Consider the following 21111-nt stretch of genomic DNA (forward strand, 5'->3'; position numbering starts at 1 on the left):
AGCTTTCAAGGCCAACATAAGGGTGGGTGAGTGTGGCTTCTAAGAAAAAAAGAGTTGAGATGATATCCCTGAAAAACGGCAAGTATAACTAAACTTGTATACTTGGGAAAGTACTAAGAAAGGCAAGTAAGAATGAGAAAATGAAGGGACCAAGTAGTTTAGATTTTTAACCTATGCAAGACAAGCACTGAGAATTTTCAAGAAGAGAATGGCTTAATTTGACTTAACATTGCTCAAAAGATCACTCTGGCAGGTGTGAGAGAGGGAGCACATATATGGAAGGGGACCAGTTAACAGGAGACAGTAACTGTCTGAACCAATACAGCAGGAATGGGGATGAAGAATGAATACGCATTAGAGAAAAACTCAGGGAACAGAATGTAAAGGTACATGAGGACCACGGCTGTGGGGGAGACAAGATAAGGCAAGAAGAGTGGAAGAGTACTCAGGTAAGTAACTGAGTGCTTTAAAACAAAGTAGGGAATATTTTAAAAGGATATTTTTCTAAACTATTTAACTCTATTGAAGAAGAAATAATAAATATTAATTGTAATATAAAGTGTACAAATGTGATGATCTGATATAAATATACATGGTAAAATGATTACCAAGATGAAGATAATTAACACAACCATCACCTCACATAATTAACAATGTTAACTGTGATGAATGTTTAAGAGCTCCTCTTGGAAATGTCCAAATATGCAATACCGTATTATTAACTATAGTCACCATACTGTACATTAGATTCTCAGTACTTAATCTTCTTAAACTGAGAATCTGTACCCTTTGATCCCAGCACCCCATTTACCACTCCCCTCATTCCTGGCATCCAACATTCTATTCTGTTTCTACAAAATCATTTTTTTTGTTTGTTGGCTTTTAAAATTCTACATGTAAGTGATACCACACAGTATTTGCCTTTCTGTCTGGCATATTTCACTGCCCTCCAGGTTCATCCATGTTGCTGCAAATAGCAGGATTTCCTTCCTTTATATTATCTTAATAATATTCATATATATCACTGTCCTTTATCCATTTATCCATCAAAGGACATTACAGTTATTTACAAAATTGTCTACTGTACATAATGCTACAGGGAACATGGGTGTACAGATTCTCTTTAAGATAATGATTTCAATTCCTTTGGATATATACTAAGAAGCAGGATTGCTAGATCATACGGTAGTTCTATTTTTAATTTTTTGAGGAACCTCCATACTGTTATCCAGATTAGCTATACCATTTTACATCCCCACCAACAGTGTTAAAGGGTTCCATTTTCTTCACAACTTTGCAAATAGCTCCTATGTCTTGTCTTTTTGGTAACAGCCATTCTAACAGGTGTGAGGTGATATCTTACTATGGTTTTGATTTCCATTTCCCTGATGATTACTGATGTTGAGCACTTTTTCATATACTACTGGCTATTTGTATGTCTTCTTTGGGAAAATATTTATTCAGGTCCTTTGCCCAGTTTTTAATTGAATTACTTGCTTTTATATTCTTCAGCTGTGTGAGGTTTTTTTATATATATTTTTGACAGTAGCCCATTCCCAGATACACGTTTTGCAAATACCTTCTCCCATCCTGTAAGGCAATAAATTGAAATTGCCATTATAATTTATTGTTTCCTGGGCTGTACAGAATCTCTTTAGTTTGTCATAATCCCATTTGTTTATTTTAGCTTCCACTGCTTGTGCTTTTGGTATCTTACCCAAGAAATTACTGCCAAGACCAATGTCAAAGATCATTTCCCCCAAGTTTTCTTCTAGGAGTTTTACAGTTTCAGGTCTTATAATTAAGTTTTGATCCATTTCAAGGTAATTTTTTGTGAGTGGTATAAGACAGGGATCCAATTTCATTCTTTTGTATGTGGATATCTAGCTTTCCCAATACAATTTATTGAAAACAATGTCCTTTCCCCACTGTGTATTCTTAGTGCCTTTAATCAAAAATTAGCTGACCACATATGCATGGGTTTGTCTGGGCTACCTATTCCATCCCACTAGAGGTCTATGTGCCTGCTCTGAGTACCATACTGTTTTGATTACTATGGCTTTGTAATAGTTTGAAATCCAGAACTGTGATGTCTAGCTTTGTTCTTCTTTCCCAGGATTGCTCTGGCTCCTGGGGGTCTTTAGTAGTTCCATAAAATTTGAGGATAGTTTTTTCTATTTCTGTGAAAAATGCTATTGCAATTTTCAAAGAGATTGCTTGAAATCTGTAGACCACTTTGGGTAATATGGGCATTTTCACAATATTAATTCTTCCAATCCAAGAACAGAGGAGATCTTTCCATTTATTTGTGTCTTCTTCAATCTCTTTCATCGATGTCTTGTACAGGTCTTCCAGTTCCTTAGTAAATTTATTCCTATTTTGCTTTCAATGTACATAGGATTACTTTCAATGTTACTGTACATAGGATTACTATCTTAATTTCTCTTTCAGATAGTTTACTGTAATTGTATAGAAACACAATTGATTTTTATATATTTGATTGTATATCCTGCAACTTTACTGAACTTGTCTATTAGTTCCAAGAGTTTTTTGGTAGAGACTTTACGGTTTTGTATATATAAGATCATGCCATCTGCAAACAGATAAGTTTACTTCTTCCTATATGATCTGGATGCCTTTTCTTTCTTTTTCTAGCCTAATTATTATAGCTAGGATATCCAGTACTGTGTTGAATAGAAATGGTGAGAGACAGTATCTTTGTCTTCTTCCCGATCCTATAGGAAAAGCTTTTAACTTTTTATCACTAAGCACAGTATTAGCTACGGATTTATCATATATGGTCTTTATTATGATGAGGAACATTCCTTCTATACCCAATTTGTTAAGAGTTTTTATCATAAAAGGATTTTAAACTTTGTCAAATTTCTTTTCTGCATCTGTCAAGATGATCATATGATCTTCATCCTTCATTGTTAATGTGCTTTATCACATTTTAGTTTATGGATGTTGAAACGTCCTTGCATCCCAGAGATGAGTTCCACTTGATCATGGTATATTATCCTTTTAATTTGTTGTTAAGATCAGTTTGCTGTTACTTTGCTATGGATTTCTGCATCTATGTTCACCAGAGATACTGGTCTGTGTAGGAGTGCTAATAACACTGACTCCATCTTCGGCGCTCCATCTTGTCCATGTCCACGCAATGATCTCCGTTAGGGCCCAGTTATGCCCTGACCATAAAGCAGGGAGGCTTATTCTGATCTTCCCTAAAGTGGTGCACAGATGGCACCACTTTAGATAACTACCCTTTGACCACACCACAAATGCCCCCTGCTCTATAAAAGCTGTGGATTAAGGTCTGGCCTGGGCGAGAACAGCTGTGTAGCAGCACCTGGATTGCCTGACCTTGCCAGTAAGTTACCCTGAAAAAAACTCTATAAACGGTATGGAAGGGCTTGGCTTGCATAGTTTTTTGGTCTCAAAGTGCCCTCTCAGTCTGGAGGATACTTTACTACCCCATTTAAGGATGCAGTTGCTTCTTCCAGTCTTTTAGGACTGATTGGCTTGGGTGGGGAAAGACTTTCGCCAGAAAACAGCTGTGAACACACAGACTGGGGGAAGATGTAGTATCTTTGCTTCCTGGGAAGGCACAGCAGCATAGTCCCCATGCAGCTCTGTCAGCAGAGGTCAATGTCAACATTGAGTGTGGGGGGTTCCTCTGTGGCCAATACTATGGAGGTCTTCAAGTAGCAGTGGTACCTAGGGCTAGAGGGATCCTAAGAGGCAAAAGCTGCTAGGGTCTTCTTGCTCTCCTTGAGAGAGAGAACATAGGAGAGTCCTAGGCAGGGATCCCTCTCCGACTGTAGCCTGTTTCTCCACTCCAATGATTGGGAACTCTGCCGGCTCAGGCACCCCCGTTCTTTCTGTGACCGGATCCTGAGACCACACTGTCCCACCTAGGATTCTGCCCTGCTTCGCCACCTGAGCACCTGTCAGGCAGGGATGTCTCTCACTGGAGCAGACTTCTAAAAATTTCCATTTTGCACTCTGGTGCTATAACACTTTCTGGAAGCCAGCTTTCAGAGGGTCCCCACCCTCCTGCCATTTATCTTCCAATATATACCCTCAGATTCACTTCTCTGAACCTTCTACCTTGCAAAAAAGTGGTTGCTTTTCTATTTGTAGAATTCCAGCAATTCTATTCTTACACCTCAGGTTGAATTCATAGGTGTTCAGAATGATTTGACAGTTATCTAGCTAAATTCAAGAGACCAGATGAAACGAGGTCCCTTACTCTTCTGCCATCTTGCCTCCTAGTCAATTCTTCTCCTTTTAGTCAGAGTATTTTATCCATTTAGATATCTTATTACCAAAGATGATTTGTTGGTTCTTGCTTTGTATTTAGTGCTCTCAGGATTTTTGTGTGTCTCTGAAATTTCCCTGCTTTTCTATAACAATAATAAATGAGCCTCTTCAAGAATTTTTCCCAAGAAAAAAAATACATAATTTATACAGAATTTCAGAGTGTTCATAGTCTTTGAAGTCCATCCATGGATTCCTATGAGTCAATAGTTCCCAGACTAAGGATCTCTGTTTCAAAAGTACTTTTACATTTTAAAATGCATATATGAACCACTATTCCTATAATTATTTTAGAAATGCAAGAATAGTGTAATATTCCTAAGAATAGGAACTCTATCAATACAAACATATATAATATAAATAATAAAAATTTTAGTTTATTTGTGTAAAAAACCCAGTTTGTTATAACTGTGTATTATGTATCCTTGGCCAAGAGTTGGTTAATGTATTTCAAAACAGTATTACAATTATTTAGTATTACATAATTAACAATTTGTACTGTTTAATACAATGATTCTGCTACCATGTTGTCTCTATTCTTGTCATCTTAATTCATCATTGGCCAGACTAGAGTAGTATTTCGTGTAATTACTTCAGAAAGGGTACCTGGGTAATCACTTCCAAACCCTTATATACCTAAGAATATGTCACCTTCACATATGGATGGCAACTAATAAGTGTTCAGAAATCTTGAATCAGGACTCTCCTCGAAACCTCTGTAAGATGCTGCTTCACTATCTTTTGGCATTTAATGTTCTAGAGACTAAGCCTTGAGGTCAGCTCAATTCCTTCATCAACAAATGTTAAGTGTACACTAACTCTAATAGATGCTGAGGATAAAATGAAGGAAAAAAACAGTTCTATCCTGGGCGCCTGGGTGGCTCAGTTGGTTAAGCAACTGCCTTCGGCTCAGGTCATGATCCTGGAGTCCCGGGATCGAGTCCCGCATCGGGCTCCCTGCTCGGCAGGGAGCCTGCTTCTGCCTCTGACCCTTCCCCCTCTCATGTGCTCTCTGTCTCTCTCATTCTCTCTGTCTCAAATAAATAAAATCTTTAAAAAAAAAAAACAGTTCTATCCTCATGGAACTTACATTCTAACTGAGGAAGGTAAAAAATAATGAAAACTGTGATCAATGTAATGAAGTCTGATATATGAAAAATGGTGAACAGAAAGAGGGTATTTGCCTTGTGTGTGCACAGATGCTGTCAAAACTCTCCTCTCACATCTTAATCATGAAGACTTGTCCGTCAGTGTAAATCCCCCTTTCTAATTTAGTGACCCATTAGTCTGAGATGAGACAGGAAAGGAGCCCTCAGAAAAATATCATCTCTGTCATTTTTTCCCCATGTTTGGTGAATTCACTGCACTAGAAGTTAGCTTTCTCACCTCATATGTGATTATTCTGTACACTGAATAAAGAACACTATGGGGTAAATCCTATATCCTATCTCCTCCCAGTATTACCACCTGCTGTATCATACAGAAGTCTCCCCAGCTTTCTACCAGTTACAACCACCACTTAAACTCCCATAATCCTACACTGAGATACAGGAGAGAAAAGGACTCCAACTGCTCCTTGATTGTCCGTCCAACTTAGGTGCTACCGGCGCCTCAACTCGGAGACGGGCACACTGCATTCACAGAGGGGTGAGTAGAGAACTGATGCTCTTCTTTAATATATTCACACCTCCACGATGTTTGGTGCATTTCTATGTTTATTTCATGAGAATGCTTCTGTTTACCCTGTTTTCACTTTTGGTACAGATTTTGCCCTATTTTTAAAGTCTGTTGGTAGTTTTAAATGCAATGGGAAAGAGAAATTAGATCACTATTTTCACTCCACTATCTTACTCAAGTCCCATAGTGAGTTGTAGACTTTTTAAACCCTTTAAAGGAAGTTTCTGAATAATCCATCTTGGTATTTTGCATAGACTAAAGGTGCACTTTAATAATAAAATACTTAAAAAAAAATCATACAGTGTACTCTGTGATACATACCACTAATAAATCTGCATCAAAGATAATAAAACTAATTATAATTACCTGAAAGTTCTCTTACATCACTTATTTCAAGTAATTGAAATTGCAAAAAATTTATCAACTGATGAGAAAATACTTTAGAAATTCTAATAATAGTCTAGACTACACTCTCTTTTCCATTTTACTAGATCTTACCCCCCAAAATTCTACTTTTTCCCCACATTAAGATTTCAACTCTTACTTCTTTTACTATGTTCCCAGTATTGTATTGAAATGGCAAACAGCCAACTTCTAATAATTTCATTATTTTCATTTAGGTAAGTCACATGCAAGTTTTGTTAAGCATAAACCATAACATTTTTGTTTCCTGTCTTGTTAATTTTTGCCATTCTAACTGGTGTAAGGTGGTATCTCACTGTGGTTTTGATTTGTATTTCTCTAATGGCTAGTGATGTCAAACATTTTTTCATGTGTCTGTTAGCCATTTGTATGTCTTCTCTGGAGAAGTGTCTGAACCCTCTTACACTGTTGGTGGGAATGCAAGCTGGTACAGCCACTCTGGAAAACAGTATGGAGGTTCCTCAAGACATTAAAAATAGAGCTAGCCTACAACCCAGCAACTATACTATTTACCCCAAAGATACAGATGTAGTGAAAAGAAGGGGCACTTGCACCCCAATGTTCATAGCAGCAATGTCCACAACAGCCAAACTGTGGAAGGAGACAAGATGTCCTTCAATAGATGAATGGATAAAGAAGATGTGGTTCATATATACAATGGAATATTAGCCATCAGAAAGGATGAATACCCACCATTTGCAATGACATGGATGGAACCGGAGGGGATTATGCTAGGTGAAATAAGTCAAGCAGAGAAAGTCAATTATCATATGGTTTCACTCATATGTGGAACATAAGGAATAGCATGGAGGACCACAGGGGAAGGGAAGGAAACTAAATGGGAAGAAATCAGAGGGGGAGACAAACCATGAGCGACTCTGGACTCTAGGAACCAAACTGAGGGTTACAGAAGGGAGGGGGGTGAGGGGATGGGATAACCAGGCGATGGGTATTAAGGAGGGCACATGTGGTGATGAGCACTGAGTGTTATACGCAACTAATGAATCGCTGACCACTACACCAAAAACTAATGACGCTATATGCTATGCATATGTTCATATGCTATATTGAACATAATAAAAAATAATAAATTAAAAAATTTTTAAAAAAAGAAGAATATTGGTAGGCGTTTTTCTATTTTCACCTTCCCTTTTCCCAAGCAATATACTGTGCATATTTATATGCAAATTCCAAATCATTAGAAAACACTTCTGTGAACCATATACACTAACACTGAACCTTTTTCTTAGGAGAACTATGAATTTACATAAGGAAACTAATCCTGGTAATAGAAATTGTAAAATTTTTAAGTATTATTTAAATAGTTGAACCTGATCTCAGTAGAAAGAAATTACTCTGTTAATTTGGACTAGTATTTTTTTATGCTTCTTAAAGTACATTTTACCTTCTCTTTTCAATTTTTTATCAGTGAGTCATCTGTTAAATTCTTGAATTCTTGCCATAGAAATTTCATGGGAATATGCAGAAACTCTATGAAGAGAGATGAATTATTTTATAATAAAAAATGCAGGGGCACCTGGGTGGCACAGTCAGTTAAGCCACTGACTCCTGGTTTTGGCTCAGGTCGTGATCTCAAGGTCCTAAGATTGAGCCCTGTGTCAATCTCCAGGCTCTGCACCTCCAATAAATAAATAAATCTTAAAAAAATAAAAAAATAACATTTTTGGTGATTAGGTATTAACTTAAAAAAAATGAATTTCACCAAAAAGTTATAAATGTAAGCCCAAATATAACTACCTAAACATTTAATGTTTACACTCTTATCCTTTGAAAATTTATGTAAACTATGAAATAATGTTCCTATGTAATGCTTAAATTTTTTTAAATTCACATTTACATATATATAACACATTCCATACTACTGCCTTTAATTATCAGAACTCAATTTCTTATATTTGAAGAAATATTTAACTTAAAATATAATGTGAAAGTTTATTGTGTTCATTAAGGTCTCTTTTGCTGAGGAACTAGAAATGAGGGAAAAAAAAAAGTCGACAGTCACACAATTCCAAGAACCACTGAAAGCCAGCAGTAAACATGCAGTCTTACCTTCAGGGGGTAAACTGTAGAGCTGGGCCACAGGCCCAGTCACAGGAATAACTGGCAACTGGAAATGGAAAGAACTTTTAATCGTTGGGAGTGGCAGGCGATTTTTAGGAAAACACTTCCTCATTATCAGACTGGAGGTGTTGACAAGAGGATCAAGGGTCCTGACTGCCAAACATTCCTGTTTTTTAAGAAAAATAAAAAAAGAAAAGAAAGAAAAAAGATAATATGCCTTTGGTGAATAAGTGAATCAATTTTACATTACTTCATAAAGTAATACATCAATAATTTTCAAGAGACAAATACACAAAAACCAATATTTTAATGTAATATGATTATAAAATAGCTTTGCCTATTCAGAAGTATCTCTTCATAAGTAAGAACTTCATGTGGCAAATTTAGTAATACTTTTCCTAAAATATTTTAACTAAGCAGAAATCAGTACCATCTTTGGCACCAAAAGTCACCAAAGTATATTAGTCCCACTTCATCCCTGGTTTCAGTTACTCATGGTCAACTGTGGTCCAGCACAGATGATCTTCCTTCTGACCTAAGGTCAATACTAACCCTAATGCTATAACACAGCATACTTACATCAGTCCCCTCACTTCATCTCATCACAGAGGCATTTTATCATCTCACATCATCAACATAAGGATGAGTACAGTACAGTAAGATATTTTGAGAGAGAGGGACCACATTCACTTAACTTTTACTACAGTATATTGTTACAGTTGTTCTGTTTTATTATTAGTTGCTAATCTCTTACTGGGCCTAATTCAAACTTTATCACAGATATGTATGTATAAGAAAACACATTGTATATATAAGGTGAAGTACTATCCAAGGTTTCAGGCATCTAAGATCCAAAGGATCTTGGACCATATCCCCCACAGATAAGGGGGGACTACTGTGCTAAGTAATACCTATGAGTGACCTACAAGGCATTTAGCAAGCCTAGGGCATAAAATAAAAATTATTTTTAATTTAAGGGAAGAAGCAAAGAAACATTAAGTAAAAAAGATAGTTAAGAAAGGAGTAAGAAATAAAAAGGAATGTGCACTGGCTGAGCCTTTCTCAGAACTGTTATCAGTTATCATACAATAGAACCTCTAATAAGTTGATTCTTCAACTTACAAAAAATAGTCTGAATACCATGATTTTAAGTTTTAAGAGTTTAATATGCTGTCCTGGTATCCAATCTTGACAAAGGCTAATGGACAGGGGATCTGAACCTATAACATAAAACACTACTGGCATTTAGATAGCACTTTCATATCCCATAAAATTTTCAATATAAATTTTCACATCTGACCTGTCAGAACAGATGAGAAATTTAGGCTCAGAAATATTAAGTGGCATAAACAAGGTCACCCAACTCTTCCTGATAGATCAATTATCCATCACTGTCTACATGAGGAATAGTAAAAACAAGTGCATATGATTGATCTAGAAAAGAAAAAGCTTAGGGTAAACATAAATTGTGTGTTCAGGTATCTTAACTACTGCCATGCAGAAAGAGACTGTTGTGTGCAAGACCAGGAGGGCACAACCAGGATGACTGGCTGCAATTTTTAAAAGACAGATTTCTTTCTAATAACTATAACCTTCTATAAACAAAATGGTTGCATTGTAACATCCCCACTGCCCAGAGCTGACAGTCTTCTTGCTAAAGATATTGTCAAGAAGGTTTACGGTTAAGATGGCTGGCAGAACTAGGATTCCTAACTCCAGGTTTCACTTTTGTACCTTCTCTGTGTAAAAATGCTCTATCCAGAAGGAAGACATTGACAATACTCACAAACAACAGAATTGCCTTACCAGCTATAAAGATCCATAAATATCTTATGAGGGGAACATGCAAAACTGAGTACAGCCAACTGCCTATCTTAGCAAACATGGCTCTACAGATTCCCTTCCTGCCCAGTGGATGGATTTATACATCCTCCTTTTACCTAAAATCTCATATTGCAGAGATATGCACTCAGCACTTTCTCCAACTCAGTCTGAGGAGGTCGCGTGAGAAAGGTTTATCATGCCTTTTCATTTTCAGATTTTTTCTTAAACATATTTATCACACTTTTTTCAGTATTTGTAAGAATACTAAATTTTGGGGGTGCCTGGGTGGCTCAGTCGTTAAGCGTCTGCCTTCGGCTCAGGTCATGATCCCAGAGTCCTGGGATCAAGCCCCACATCGGGCTCCCTGCTCAGTGGGGAGCCTGCTTCTCCCTCTCCCACTCCCTCTGCTTGTGTTCCTGCTCTCGCTATCTCTCTCTCTGTCAAATAAATAAGTAAAATCTTAAAAAAAAATTAAAAAAAAAAGAGTACTAAATTTTCTTAAGAACCAAATAATATCATTAACACATAACCACAGTAATAGGAAGAAAATTTAAAAACTCACCTGTGAAGTGTTATACAGAATTTTCATCCCATTGGCATCTATAAATGCTTTTCTTCCCAACTTGATGTTTGTAACACTTTTTAAACTCTGTAAAATTCCTTTCCGAATGAGCATGTTTCTATGCCGGTTATCATGGCGGTGCCAATCTACATAAATTGTTAAAAGGACTTGGACATATCCTCTGTCTACAGCTCTTCTGGCGTTTGTTTCTTTAACAAAAGAAAATTGAGAAAGAACATTTTTTAAATGACAAGAGAAAAATGGTAGAATAAATTAAATTAAAAATATCACCACAATATTGCAATGAGTTTTTTTTCAAAAACATATACATAGCAGCCACATACTTAAATATTTTTTTCTCTAACAAAATAAATGAAAAGTCCCAGATGGCAAACTACATTGTCATTATTGTAACGTCTATTATAAGCCTTGTTTCCACTGAAATTAACTCTACTGGATTGTAGCTTCTATTACAAACTGTATGTGTTTCCACTGAAATCACCTGCTTTAATTACCCCCACAATTATATAAATATCCATGCCATAACAACACTAAGTTAAAAATACTTACAAAACTTTTAGTAAATGAAATGTGAAGAGCACTTTACTGCTTTCTGGTCATTAATTATCTAATGTAATAAAAACTACATTAAAGAGGCTTTTTTGTAAATGGTTGATTTTACTGGGGTAGAATTAACAGAAATCCACAAATTTGATCTATTTTATTAAAGTGTTAATATTTTAGATTATTAACCAAAAGGGTACATTTCACTAAAATGGCAGTAGGGGAACCCTAACATAGCAACATCTGGAGCCACTCCGTACCACATAGGGGCACCAATGATAGGAACACAAACTAATGTCGAATACCAACCCATCCAAGCTTGTTTAGTCACAAAGAAATTCCAATCTCTCCATAACCTAAGTTTACCCTGGCTCATGGCACAGGCACTAAGATAATGTAATAGTAAGGTAAGGCTCTGTTGCTTTTAGTTACCTGAAAGAGTTACTACAGCTTCCAAATTGCTAATATGTACCTAAAACATAAAGATGTTGAGGTCAACAAACTACTAATGCTCTCTCAGAAACCCTGTTCTGACTTTAGGCAGCTGGAAGAAATTCACATGGTGCGGAGAGGGGCTTTCTTACATAAACGCTTTAAAACCTCTTCTGTGCCTTCAAGAGCTAGTTGGCCAAGGTTGTGGCTATTTACACAATCAGGTCAACAGTTTTGACTAACAGTAGTTTCATGTATTTTAAAGGAATATACACTTTGTTTACACCACCTGGAGTATATAAACCTTTAGTTTACTAGCTGTGAATATGATTTTCTTAAAAGACATTATGAGCCTAAATGGTATTTATGTGAAATATTTAAATTCTTTATTAAAGATCAAATAAGAAACTTGCCCGTAACTCAAACACAGGTGCTGAATGAAGAGAAGTAAACAGAGCTATGTGCAATCTGCAACTGAGCACAACTAAAAAGTTTAGTGAAGGGGTTTTTATTCATGTGTTCAGGACACCTAACTCACTATCAACCTATGTCACTTCTTCCCTCTCCAGTTAAAAGATAACTCAGGTTCCCCTTTAGACTGCAGCATCTCATCCATACTCTAGCGATGGCACCTAGGCTGCCTGTCCTTCTGCACTGTGTGTATACATGTTCTTTGCTTTATACTAGCTCAGGGTTATTACAGTAGCCTTATTTACCCTTTTATTTTTTCTCTCTCATTTACCCTTTCAAAGTAAATAACTGCCCCCTCCCAGAAAGCAGTTAAAAAAAAAAAAAAATCAATGAATGAGAATGTTCCAAAATGCCACAGTGCATTTAAAAATATGCAGGTGCTACTAAACATTATCATGCATTATTAAATTTTTATTCTATTTAGAGCCATGTGCCCTATGAAAACATACCAAATATAAACTAGACTCATCCTACTGGTCAGTTACTTTTTTTACCTGATGGAGTAAAACAGGTATGTTTGTCCACCATCCTCCTTTGAAGGAGGAGGGAGTAAAAAGAAGATTACTATTTAAAACGCAAGATACCAGATTTCAGTCCTCTTAGATTAACCAATTTCTATAAATAGTTGAAACTTTCAGGGTTTTAGTTTCTACTGACTTAGTGATTTTGTCATCAGTGATTCTGAAAATTAATAAGCTTCAGTTTTAATAGCTATTTTAATCTACTCTAATTCAAAAATATATGCCTATATGAATTTAAAAATTAATCTTTAAATAACAATTTGAACCACAAAGGGCACAACAAAGCCAGGCCACAAACATCTTTTAAAATTAATCCAAGTATTCTGATCTTGGTCTAAAGTTTATCACATCATATATGAAAATAAAGCTACATGGTTCATCTAATTGAGTACCACACATTTCATTTCAAAGATAAAACTGTTAACTGAATTTTATATACTCTGGTATATAATACTAATACCTAAGACGACTTTTTAAATTTAATGAATGTAATAAATCATTACTTTACCAAATACCAGATTTTCAATCAATTAATCATTTGCTACTGTTCAAATGAACAATTCTGGTCATTCAAATTTAAGGGCAAGTTGGTGTCACCCTTTATAGACAGTTTTGGGGAAAAATAACATTGAAAGCCCTCATAACCTTAGGACTAAATGTTACTGTGGTTAGTTAAGATGTTAATTTAATCAACCAATGAGAATGGAAGTGCTAACAAAAGTTGTATTTAAACCACAGATACTGAGTACCTTGGAGAGAGAGAACATATAATGTAGATAAATTTCTCTCCAAAGGAATCATATCATAAGACACATTTACTCCAATGCTTCAATTTTGAAGATAAAACAGTTGCTTTAGTTTGTAAATTTACATTAATTGTCATTTTTAATGATTTAAACTTGAATTTGATAGAAATGAAATTTTTAATAAGAGGTTTCTAAATGAAAATCATTTGTGTTCAACATACAGTAGTTGTTCACAATATTCTTCACAGTAAATATCCTCAATATCATGTTAGCTTCACTTTTAAAAAGATGATACTTATATAATATTTACATGTTACTTGCCTCTATTAACAGGACTTTATATTTATATAATGAACTTATAAAAAGAAAGTCAATGTACTGGAATGAATTACATAGATGTACTACATTATAGCTCAATAAATGACATTAGCTATGATGTGTATCAATCAACCATATGAAAAGATAGAATCAACTTTGACATTAAATTATAGCAAACTGCTTTATAACTACAGACTAAATCTACATTTCCAGTTTCTTTAAAACAGCAGATAGAATACTTGGAAAAATAGTATCTAGTATTTCTAGTATTTAAAAACTTACTTGATTTTAGCAATGCAGCAAGAGTGTCTAAAGCAACCCTGTCAACATGAGAAAACACAAACAACAACAAAACTAGTAAAATTAATCTACAATAGTAAATTCATACAATCTTTTCAGATAAGTAATTATTATCTATTCCAAAAGTCATTCCTGTTATCGTCAATTACATATGGTGTTTCTCTGTATGCATCTCTCCCTTCAGGTTAAAATCGGATATGAGGAAGATTGAAATATTAACAGGCAAGCACCAAAAAAATTTTTTTAAGGAAGATAAAGACACCGTTTAAGTCTTTATATAGGAGATTAGATATACAGAATCAATTATTGTACTTATATCTGACCCTGACAGAGTTTACAACATAACAGTATTAAGAATCAGAGGCCCTGATTCATAAAAAATTAAAACAAGTTTTAAGACAAAATTGGTAACTACAAAATTCTATAGATACTCATAGCTATCTGACTTTAAAGTATTTTAGTTCTATCAAGCAATAATCCTAATATTTAAGGTGATAACAAATGTAAAATATTTTGGAACTAGGAGGTTTGGGGAGAAGTAGGAGCCCTTAACATTTTTCAACCATAAGGCACCAAAGAGAATAATGAACCTAATTAATATCTCAAAAATTCTTACTGCCCATTAAAGGACAAAGGAATTGCCCAAAAATTTAAAAGTACTTATATTTTCTTTGGAACATAAATACACAAATATGCGCAGTGAAATCAACTGCCATTAATTAGCTTTAAAAATGCACATCACTGTGGAAAACCTGTAATTCAAATATTTTTTAAAGAAATAAGTTACTGAAGAAATGGCACTTAATTTCAGTAACTTTAAAAACATAAAGCTACATACTACAGTACCTCTTAGCAAGATTTCAACAACTATAATTAATTTGCATAAAAATATGCACTTTGTCAAACTAAAGCATGTCACTCATCATTAAGCATTTGTTGAATGCCTACTAGACACCCACAGGGGCAGATTCTTCAGTGGTATAAAATTAGCATACTTATCTCATCCACAATTTTACAATCTAGATAATGTGATAAAATGTACACATCTATGAAAAAACTACTCAAGAAATTAAAACCAAAAACAAAGCAGTGAAGTAAAAGTTGCATATGTTAGTGTAAAGGAGACCCAGCACGATGGAGTATGTAAAGGCAAAGAGCACAATCAACTAGAAGACTGAAGATGGACACTGGTTCACAGTAAAACCTGCAACAATTATCTAGAACTAGGCACAGAGTAAGTGCTCATTCATAATAAATGCTCATTAATGCTACCCTCTAGAGCCAGTCATCAATGGCTGCGCTTTGATTTACTGACAGAAATAAAGCAATCATATAAACCTTTATTTAAGATAACATCCATAAAAAGAAAAACAAAAGTATATGCTTTAAAAAATATTACAAATTCAGACCTGGAACTTTCTCCAAACAATGTGAAGTTTTGGTAATAGTGAGTTAAAAATAAATGAAAACTATGAAATTACATACTGACTTTTCATAGCACTAAATCATTAGTAAGAAACTTTCCATAACCTTACAATTATGTACTAAAATGCGCATAAGACTATACAACTACCAGCATAAAGATGGCTTTGAAATTGGTCAAAATTAAACACAGAACTAAAGGGATCTTCCAAGTGAAACAATACAAAATAACAGAAAAGAAGCAAGATCTGATAAATGCCAGAAACTGTTATAGATGCCTTATATATGTGTTTTCTAGTTTATTTTTTTTATAAAGATTTTTATTTATTTGTCAGAGAGAGAGAGAGCACAAGCAGGGGGAGTGGCAAACAGAGGGAGAAGCAGGCTCCCCGCTGGCTCCATCCCAGGACCCTGGGATCATGACCTGAGCTGAAGGAGGACGCTTAACTGACTGAGCCTCCCAGACATCCCTGTGTTTTCTAGTTTAATTCTTAAAACAATCCTGGTCCACAGAACTGGCACATTTTATGGCTAAAGAAACCAAAGATTTCAGAATATAATAAATATGCCTAGGCTCCCATAAAAGCGAGGTGCTATGGAAAATGAGTAATATAAGCCTCCTGTTGAGAAGGAAACTTTTGAAATCAGAAATATCAGTATCCTCCAAAAGAGACGTTGAAGTCCTAACCCCCAGTACCTCTGAATGTGACCTTACTTGGAAACAGGGTCATTGCAGATTAATTAGTTAAAATGAGGTCATACTGGAATAGGTGGCCCTTAATCCATCATGATTGGTGCCCTTATAAGAAAAGAGGAGACTACCTGAAGACAGACAGGCAAGGAGAGAACCTCATGTGAGGGCAGAGGCAGAGGTTGAAATGTTGCAGCTTCAAGCCAAGAAACACCAAAGGCTGCCAGCAAACCACCAGCTAGAAAGAAGCAAGGAAGGATTCTCCATAAGGTTTCAGAGGGAGCACTGGACCTACTGACAGGTTAATTTTGGACCTCTAGCCTCCAGAACTGTGAGACAATAAATTTCTGTAATTTTAAGCCACCGAATTTGTACTAGGTACTTTGTTACGATAGCCCTAGGAAAAAAATACAATCACTTGGATGCAATCACCTGCAATGAACTAATAGGATTTTCCCATCTACAGTTAAGCCTTTATTCAAAATTATAAAAATCTTAGAGTACTTTCAGAAACAGTCTTTCTCCCCGGTTGGTAGTGGTTTATAATACATTTGAACCAAATAAAAGTGCTTCTGACAGTTTCTAATCCTTAAACTACATGCTTTTGGGTTGTTGTTTATTCTTCAACACCAGCAAAACTAGGATATGAACCCAGTTTTTTCTGACTCCAAAGCTCATGATGCTTGTTTCACAGCTGCATTAGAGTAAAAGAAATTATGAAGGGGTGCCTGGGTGGCTCAGTCAGTTGGGTATCTGCCTTCGGCTCGGGTCGTGATCCCAGGGTCCTGGGATCGAGCCCCGCGTCGGGCTCCCTGCTTGACAGGGAGCCTGTTTCTCCCTCTCCCTCTGCCTACAGCTCCCCATGCTTGTGCTCACTCGCTCTCTCTCTGTCAAATAAATAAATAAAACCTTTAAAAAAAAAAGAAAGAAAAGAAATTATGAAGTTTGGTGCAAAGTCACTTGACATTTTTACTAAAAGGTTATTTAAGGGGTGCCTGGGTGGCTCAGTTGGTTAAGCGACTGCCTTCAGCTCAGGTCATGATCCTGGAGTCCCTGGATCGAGTCCCGCATCGGGCTCCCTGCTCAGCGAGGAGCCTGCTTCTCCCTCTAACCCTCCCCCCGTCATGTACTCTCTCTCTCTCTCTCATTCTCGCTCTCTCAAATAAATAAATCTTTAAAAAAAAAAAAAAAAAAGGTTATTTAAAAGGTATTTTTAAAAACTTCAGTACAAAAAAATTCCTGAAATTCTCTGACACTTACAAGCAGTACAAATTTGTAAAAGTTACAAAAGAATTTTAGAATAACAAGTTTATCAAAATGCACAGTCTGTGTTATGTTAATTGATTAGAATTTTTTAGATTCACTATTTTATACTTCCTCATGTATTTTTCCAATCTTCCTAAGTCCCACACAGAATAATACAACCAACAACAGCTTAAAAAGCATCCTGTGGCTTATTCATTTAGGAGCAGTGAAGGAAGGAAGGCTTCAGCTCCAGGTACTCATGAACTCATATCTCCTTTTAATTGGAGGGTCAATCCTTATGGGGACATTCAAGAAGAACCCATTACTTTCTGGGTTGCCTCCATCTGGATTAACGGTGTTTAAATCCAAAACCTAAAATTGGAAAGGAAAGGAAATCTTCAAGGGCATCATCACCCTTCAAACATAAATAATAACCCTAACCTTATTCCACTAAACATAGGACATTGTTTCAGGGAAGGAAAAACAGTAAAATAAATGTTCTAGATGTCAAGATTTTTTAATTAAGGGGGAGACCCTAAGATTATTAAAAATGATAGATCCAGATATAGATGTTTGGTCAATGAATATTTTATTCTTTTTAAAGTAAAAACAAAGTAAAAAATTTGTTTTTCTTTTTTTAAATATAAATACAGGAAGGAATGAAGGGATAATTTAGATAGCACTATTCCTTTTTGAGAAGTTTAGACCCACTGATTTCTGCCTAATTTTGGATACATCCCTGTACTGTATATTATAATGACACTTGTGAAATGCTCTGTTTCTCCTAGGAACTTTATACTAGATTTGGTAACTGGTTAGAATAGGCTAATATAGACCTTAAGAATGAGATCATAACCACTAGATAAAGAATAAATTAAAAAGTACTTTATGGGTCAGGGGAGAAACGGTATATAAATGTAAAAATAATGAACACACTTTTAGTACTAACTAGAATTAATTCACAGCCACATTACTACATTACTTACCTAAACTAATTACATTGCATTCCTAGGCATTGTGTTAATTAGAAGAATCATCTCATTAAATACTCACATCAACCTTCTGATGTAGGGGCTGATACTACTATTTATAGACATAAAACAAGGGCTTAAGTTAGGTAGCCTCCTATGTATCCTGGAGCCAGTAAATGACAGAGCTAACATGCAAATCCAGGTCTCTGTCTCAGAGCCCACTCACTACACTACACCAATTCTGTAAGTTGGTTTTACTTGTGATAATCGTTTTCCGTTTTGTTACATTTCATCAGATGTTCTACAATTATGTATGATCTTTACATAAGTAAAAAGTTAAGACATCCCACCAAGTAATATTAAATGATAAATATATGTGCAAGTAAGCTCCCATTTTCAAAAAGGATACAAGCTGAAATATTTGACTTTTTTTTCACCCTGATCTTTATTTCAAAAAGAGTAAAAAGAATGGAAATGCTCTGAACTTATTGGTAAAATTTAACCAAATATTTGATGTGGGTAAATTCTTCCTCACAAAAGAGTCACAACTAATAAAAGCAGAAAGATAGAGAAGGGGGCGGAGCAAGATGGCAGAGGAGTAGGAGACCTGGATTTCGTCTGGTTCCAGAAATTCAGCTGGATAGGGATCAAACCATTCTGAACACCTACAAACTCAACAGGAGATCAAAGAAAAGAATAGCAACAACTCTCTGAACAGAAAAGCCACCACTTTCTGGAAGGCAGGATGTGCAGAGAAGTGAATCTGAGGCGATATTCGGAAGGATAGACGGCGGGGGAGGGGGCCCCTGTCGGCCACTTCTGGCAAGTGATAGAGCCGCGGAGCACAAAATCGGAACTTTTAGAAGTCGGCTCCACTAAGGAACGTCGCTCCAGTGGCTAAGCTGGGGGTGGAACCCTCGTAGGACAGTGTGGTCTGAGGACCCTCGGGGTCACAGAAAGACCAGGGGTGCCTGAGTGTGGCAGAGCTCCCAGGTATCGGAGCAGGGAAGGTGGCTGCAGAGACGGAGTCGAGGAGTGGGCTCTCAGCTCGGGGTTGCCATAAACCGTGATCCGTGGCACAGTCGGGCCACTGCTTCTCCAAGCGGAGACCCAACAAGCAGCAGATCCAGGGAGACTCACCTTCCTCTCCCGGGAGGAGCGGTGCAGGAGCGCACCGCAGGGATCTGCTGGGTTTGGAGACTCCACACGGGGTCGTGTGCCAGAGATAGAAACACTCGGTCACAGGCCGGGTAAGCACGGAGTGCGGCCGGAGACCGGGGAGACGGGAGTGATTGACTGCTTTTCTCTGGGGGCTCACTGAGGAGTGGGGCCCAAGTTCTCTGCTCCTCCGGGGCGGAGATTGGGAGGCCGCCATTTTCACTCTCGGCCTCCAAAGCTGTACGGAAAGCTTGCAGGGAACAAAAGCTCCGGAGAGCAAACCCGAGCAGATTACTTAGCGCGGAAAGGCAAGGGCAGGGCAATTCCGCCTCCGGCAAAGACATTTGGGAACCACAACAACAGGCCCCTCCCCCGGAAGATGAGCGAGAACAGCCCGCCAAGACCAAGTTTACTGATCAATGAGAACGGCAGACTCCAGCGCTAGGGGAATATTGCACACAGAATCCATGATTCTTTAGTCTTTCAAAGTTAATTTTTTCTTAACTGTCTTTTTTTTTTTTAATTTTCTTTTTCCCTTTTTCAACAAACATCTTATCAATCCCTTTTTTAAAAAACATTTTTATTTTTTATTTTTAGAGTCATATTCTAGCCCTTCATAGTAGTTACCCTTATTTTTGGCATATATATATATATATATATATATATATATATATATATATATATATGTTGTTCTCTCTTTAAAATTTTGAGATAGTTTCTTCTAACAGATCAAAATATACCCTAAATCTCTACTGTATGGTTTTGTTCTACTCTCCTGCCTGATCACATTCTCTCTTTTTTTTCTTTTTTTTTTAAAATTCTTGTCTTCCTTTTTTCAAACAACTTATCAATTCCTTTTATAAAATTTTTTTATAATTTTCATCTTTACAGTCATATTCCATCCCTTCCTTATATCAACCCTTATTTTTGCACATATATAAGTTTTTCTTTCTTTAAAATTTTGGGAGGCACTTTCTTCAACAGACCAAAGTTCACCCAAAATCTAGTGTGTGGCACTGATCTATGCACCAGCCTGATCATATTTGATCATATTCTGGGTTTTTTTGTTTTGTTTTGTTCTGTTTTTGTTTGTTTTTATCTTTTTCTTTTTCTTCTTTCTTTCTTTCCCTTTCTTTTCCCCCGGCTTCAGGGCTTTTCTGATTTGTTTAGAGTATATTTTCTGGGGATGTTGTTACACTGTTAGCATTTTGTTCTCTCATTCATCTATTCTCCTCTGGACAAAATGACAAGATGGAAAAAATCACCTCAACAAAAAGAACAAGAGATAGTACCGACTGCCAGGGACCTACGCAATATGGACATTAGTACGATGTCAGATCTAGAGTTCAGAATCATCACTTTAAAGATACTAGCTGGGCTT

At 36.3% G+C, this 21111-nt stretch overlaps 1 protein-coding gene across 8 annotated transcripts in view; it reads right to left on the minus strand.

Moving 5' to 3' along the window:
- Positions 1–21111, minus strand: part of AGTPBP1 (ATP/GTP binding carboxypeptidase 1) — a 220094-nt gene that overhangs the window by 131075 nt on the left and 67908 nt on the right. For all 8 annotated transcript variants that reach the window (XR_010407822.1, XR_010407823.1, XR_010407824.1 and 5 more), the window contains exons 9-11: positions 14226–14263; positions 10892–11100; positions 8494–8671 (exon numbers count right to left, since the gene is read on the minus strand). Coding sequence is in view for 5 of the 8 variants with exons in the window: in XM_045882326.3 (XP_045738282.2) it covers positions 8494–8671; positions 10892–11100; positions 14226–14263 (425 nt within the window). In the remaining 3 variants the exon portion in view is untranslated. The remainder of the gene's footprint in view (positions 1–8493; positions 8672–10891; positions 11101–14225; positions 14264–21111) is intronic.

This window comes from Mirounga angustirostris, unplaced genomic scaffold, assembly GCF_029215605.1.
Source record: "Mirounga angustirostris isolate CCGP_5_RB_7025 unplaced genomic scaffold, mMirAng1.0.hap1 SCAF_15, whole genome shotgun sequence".
NCBI lineage: Eukaryota > Metazoa > Chordata > Mammalia > Carnivora > Phocidae > Mirounga > Mirounga angustirostris.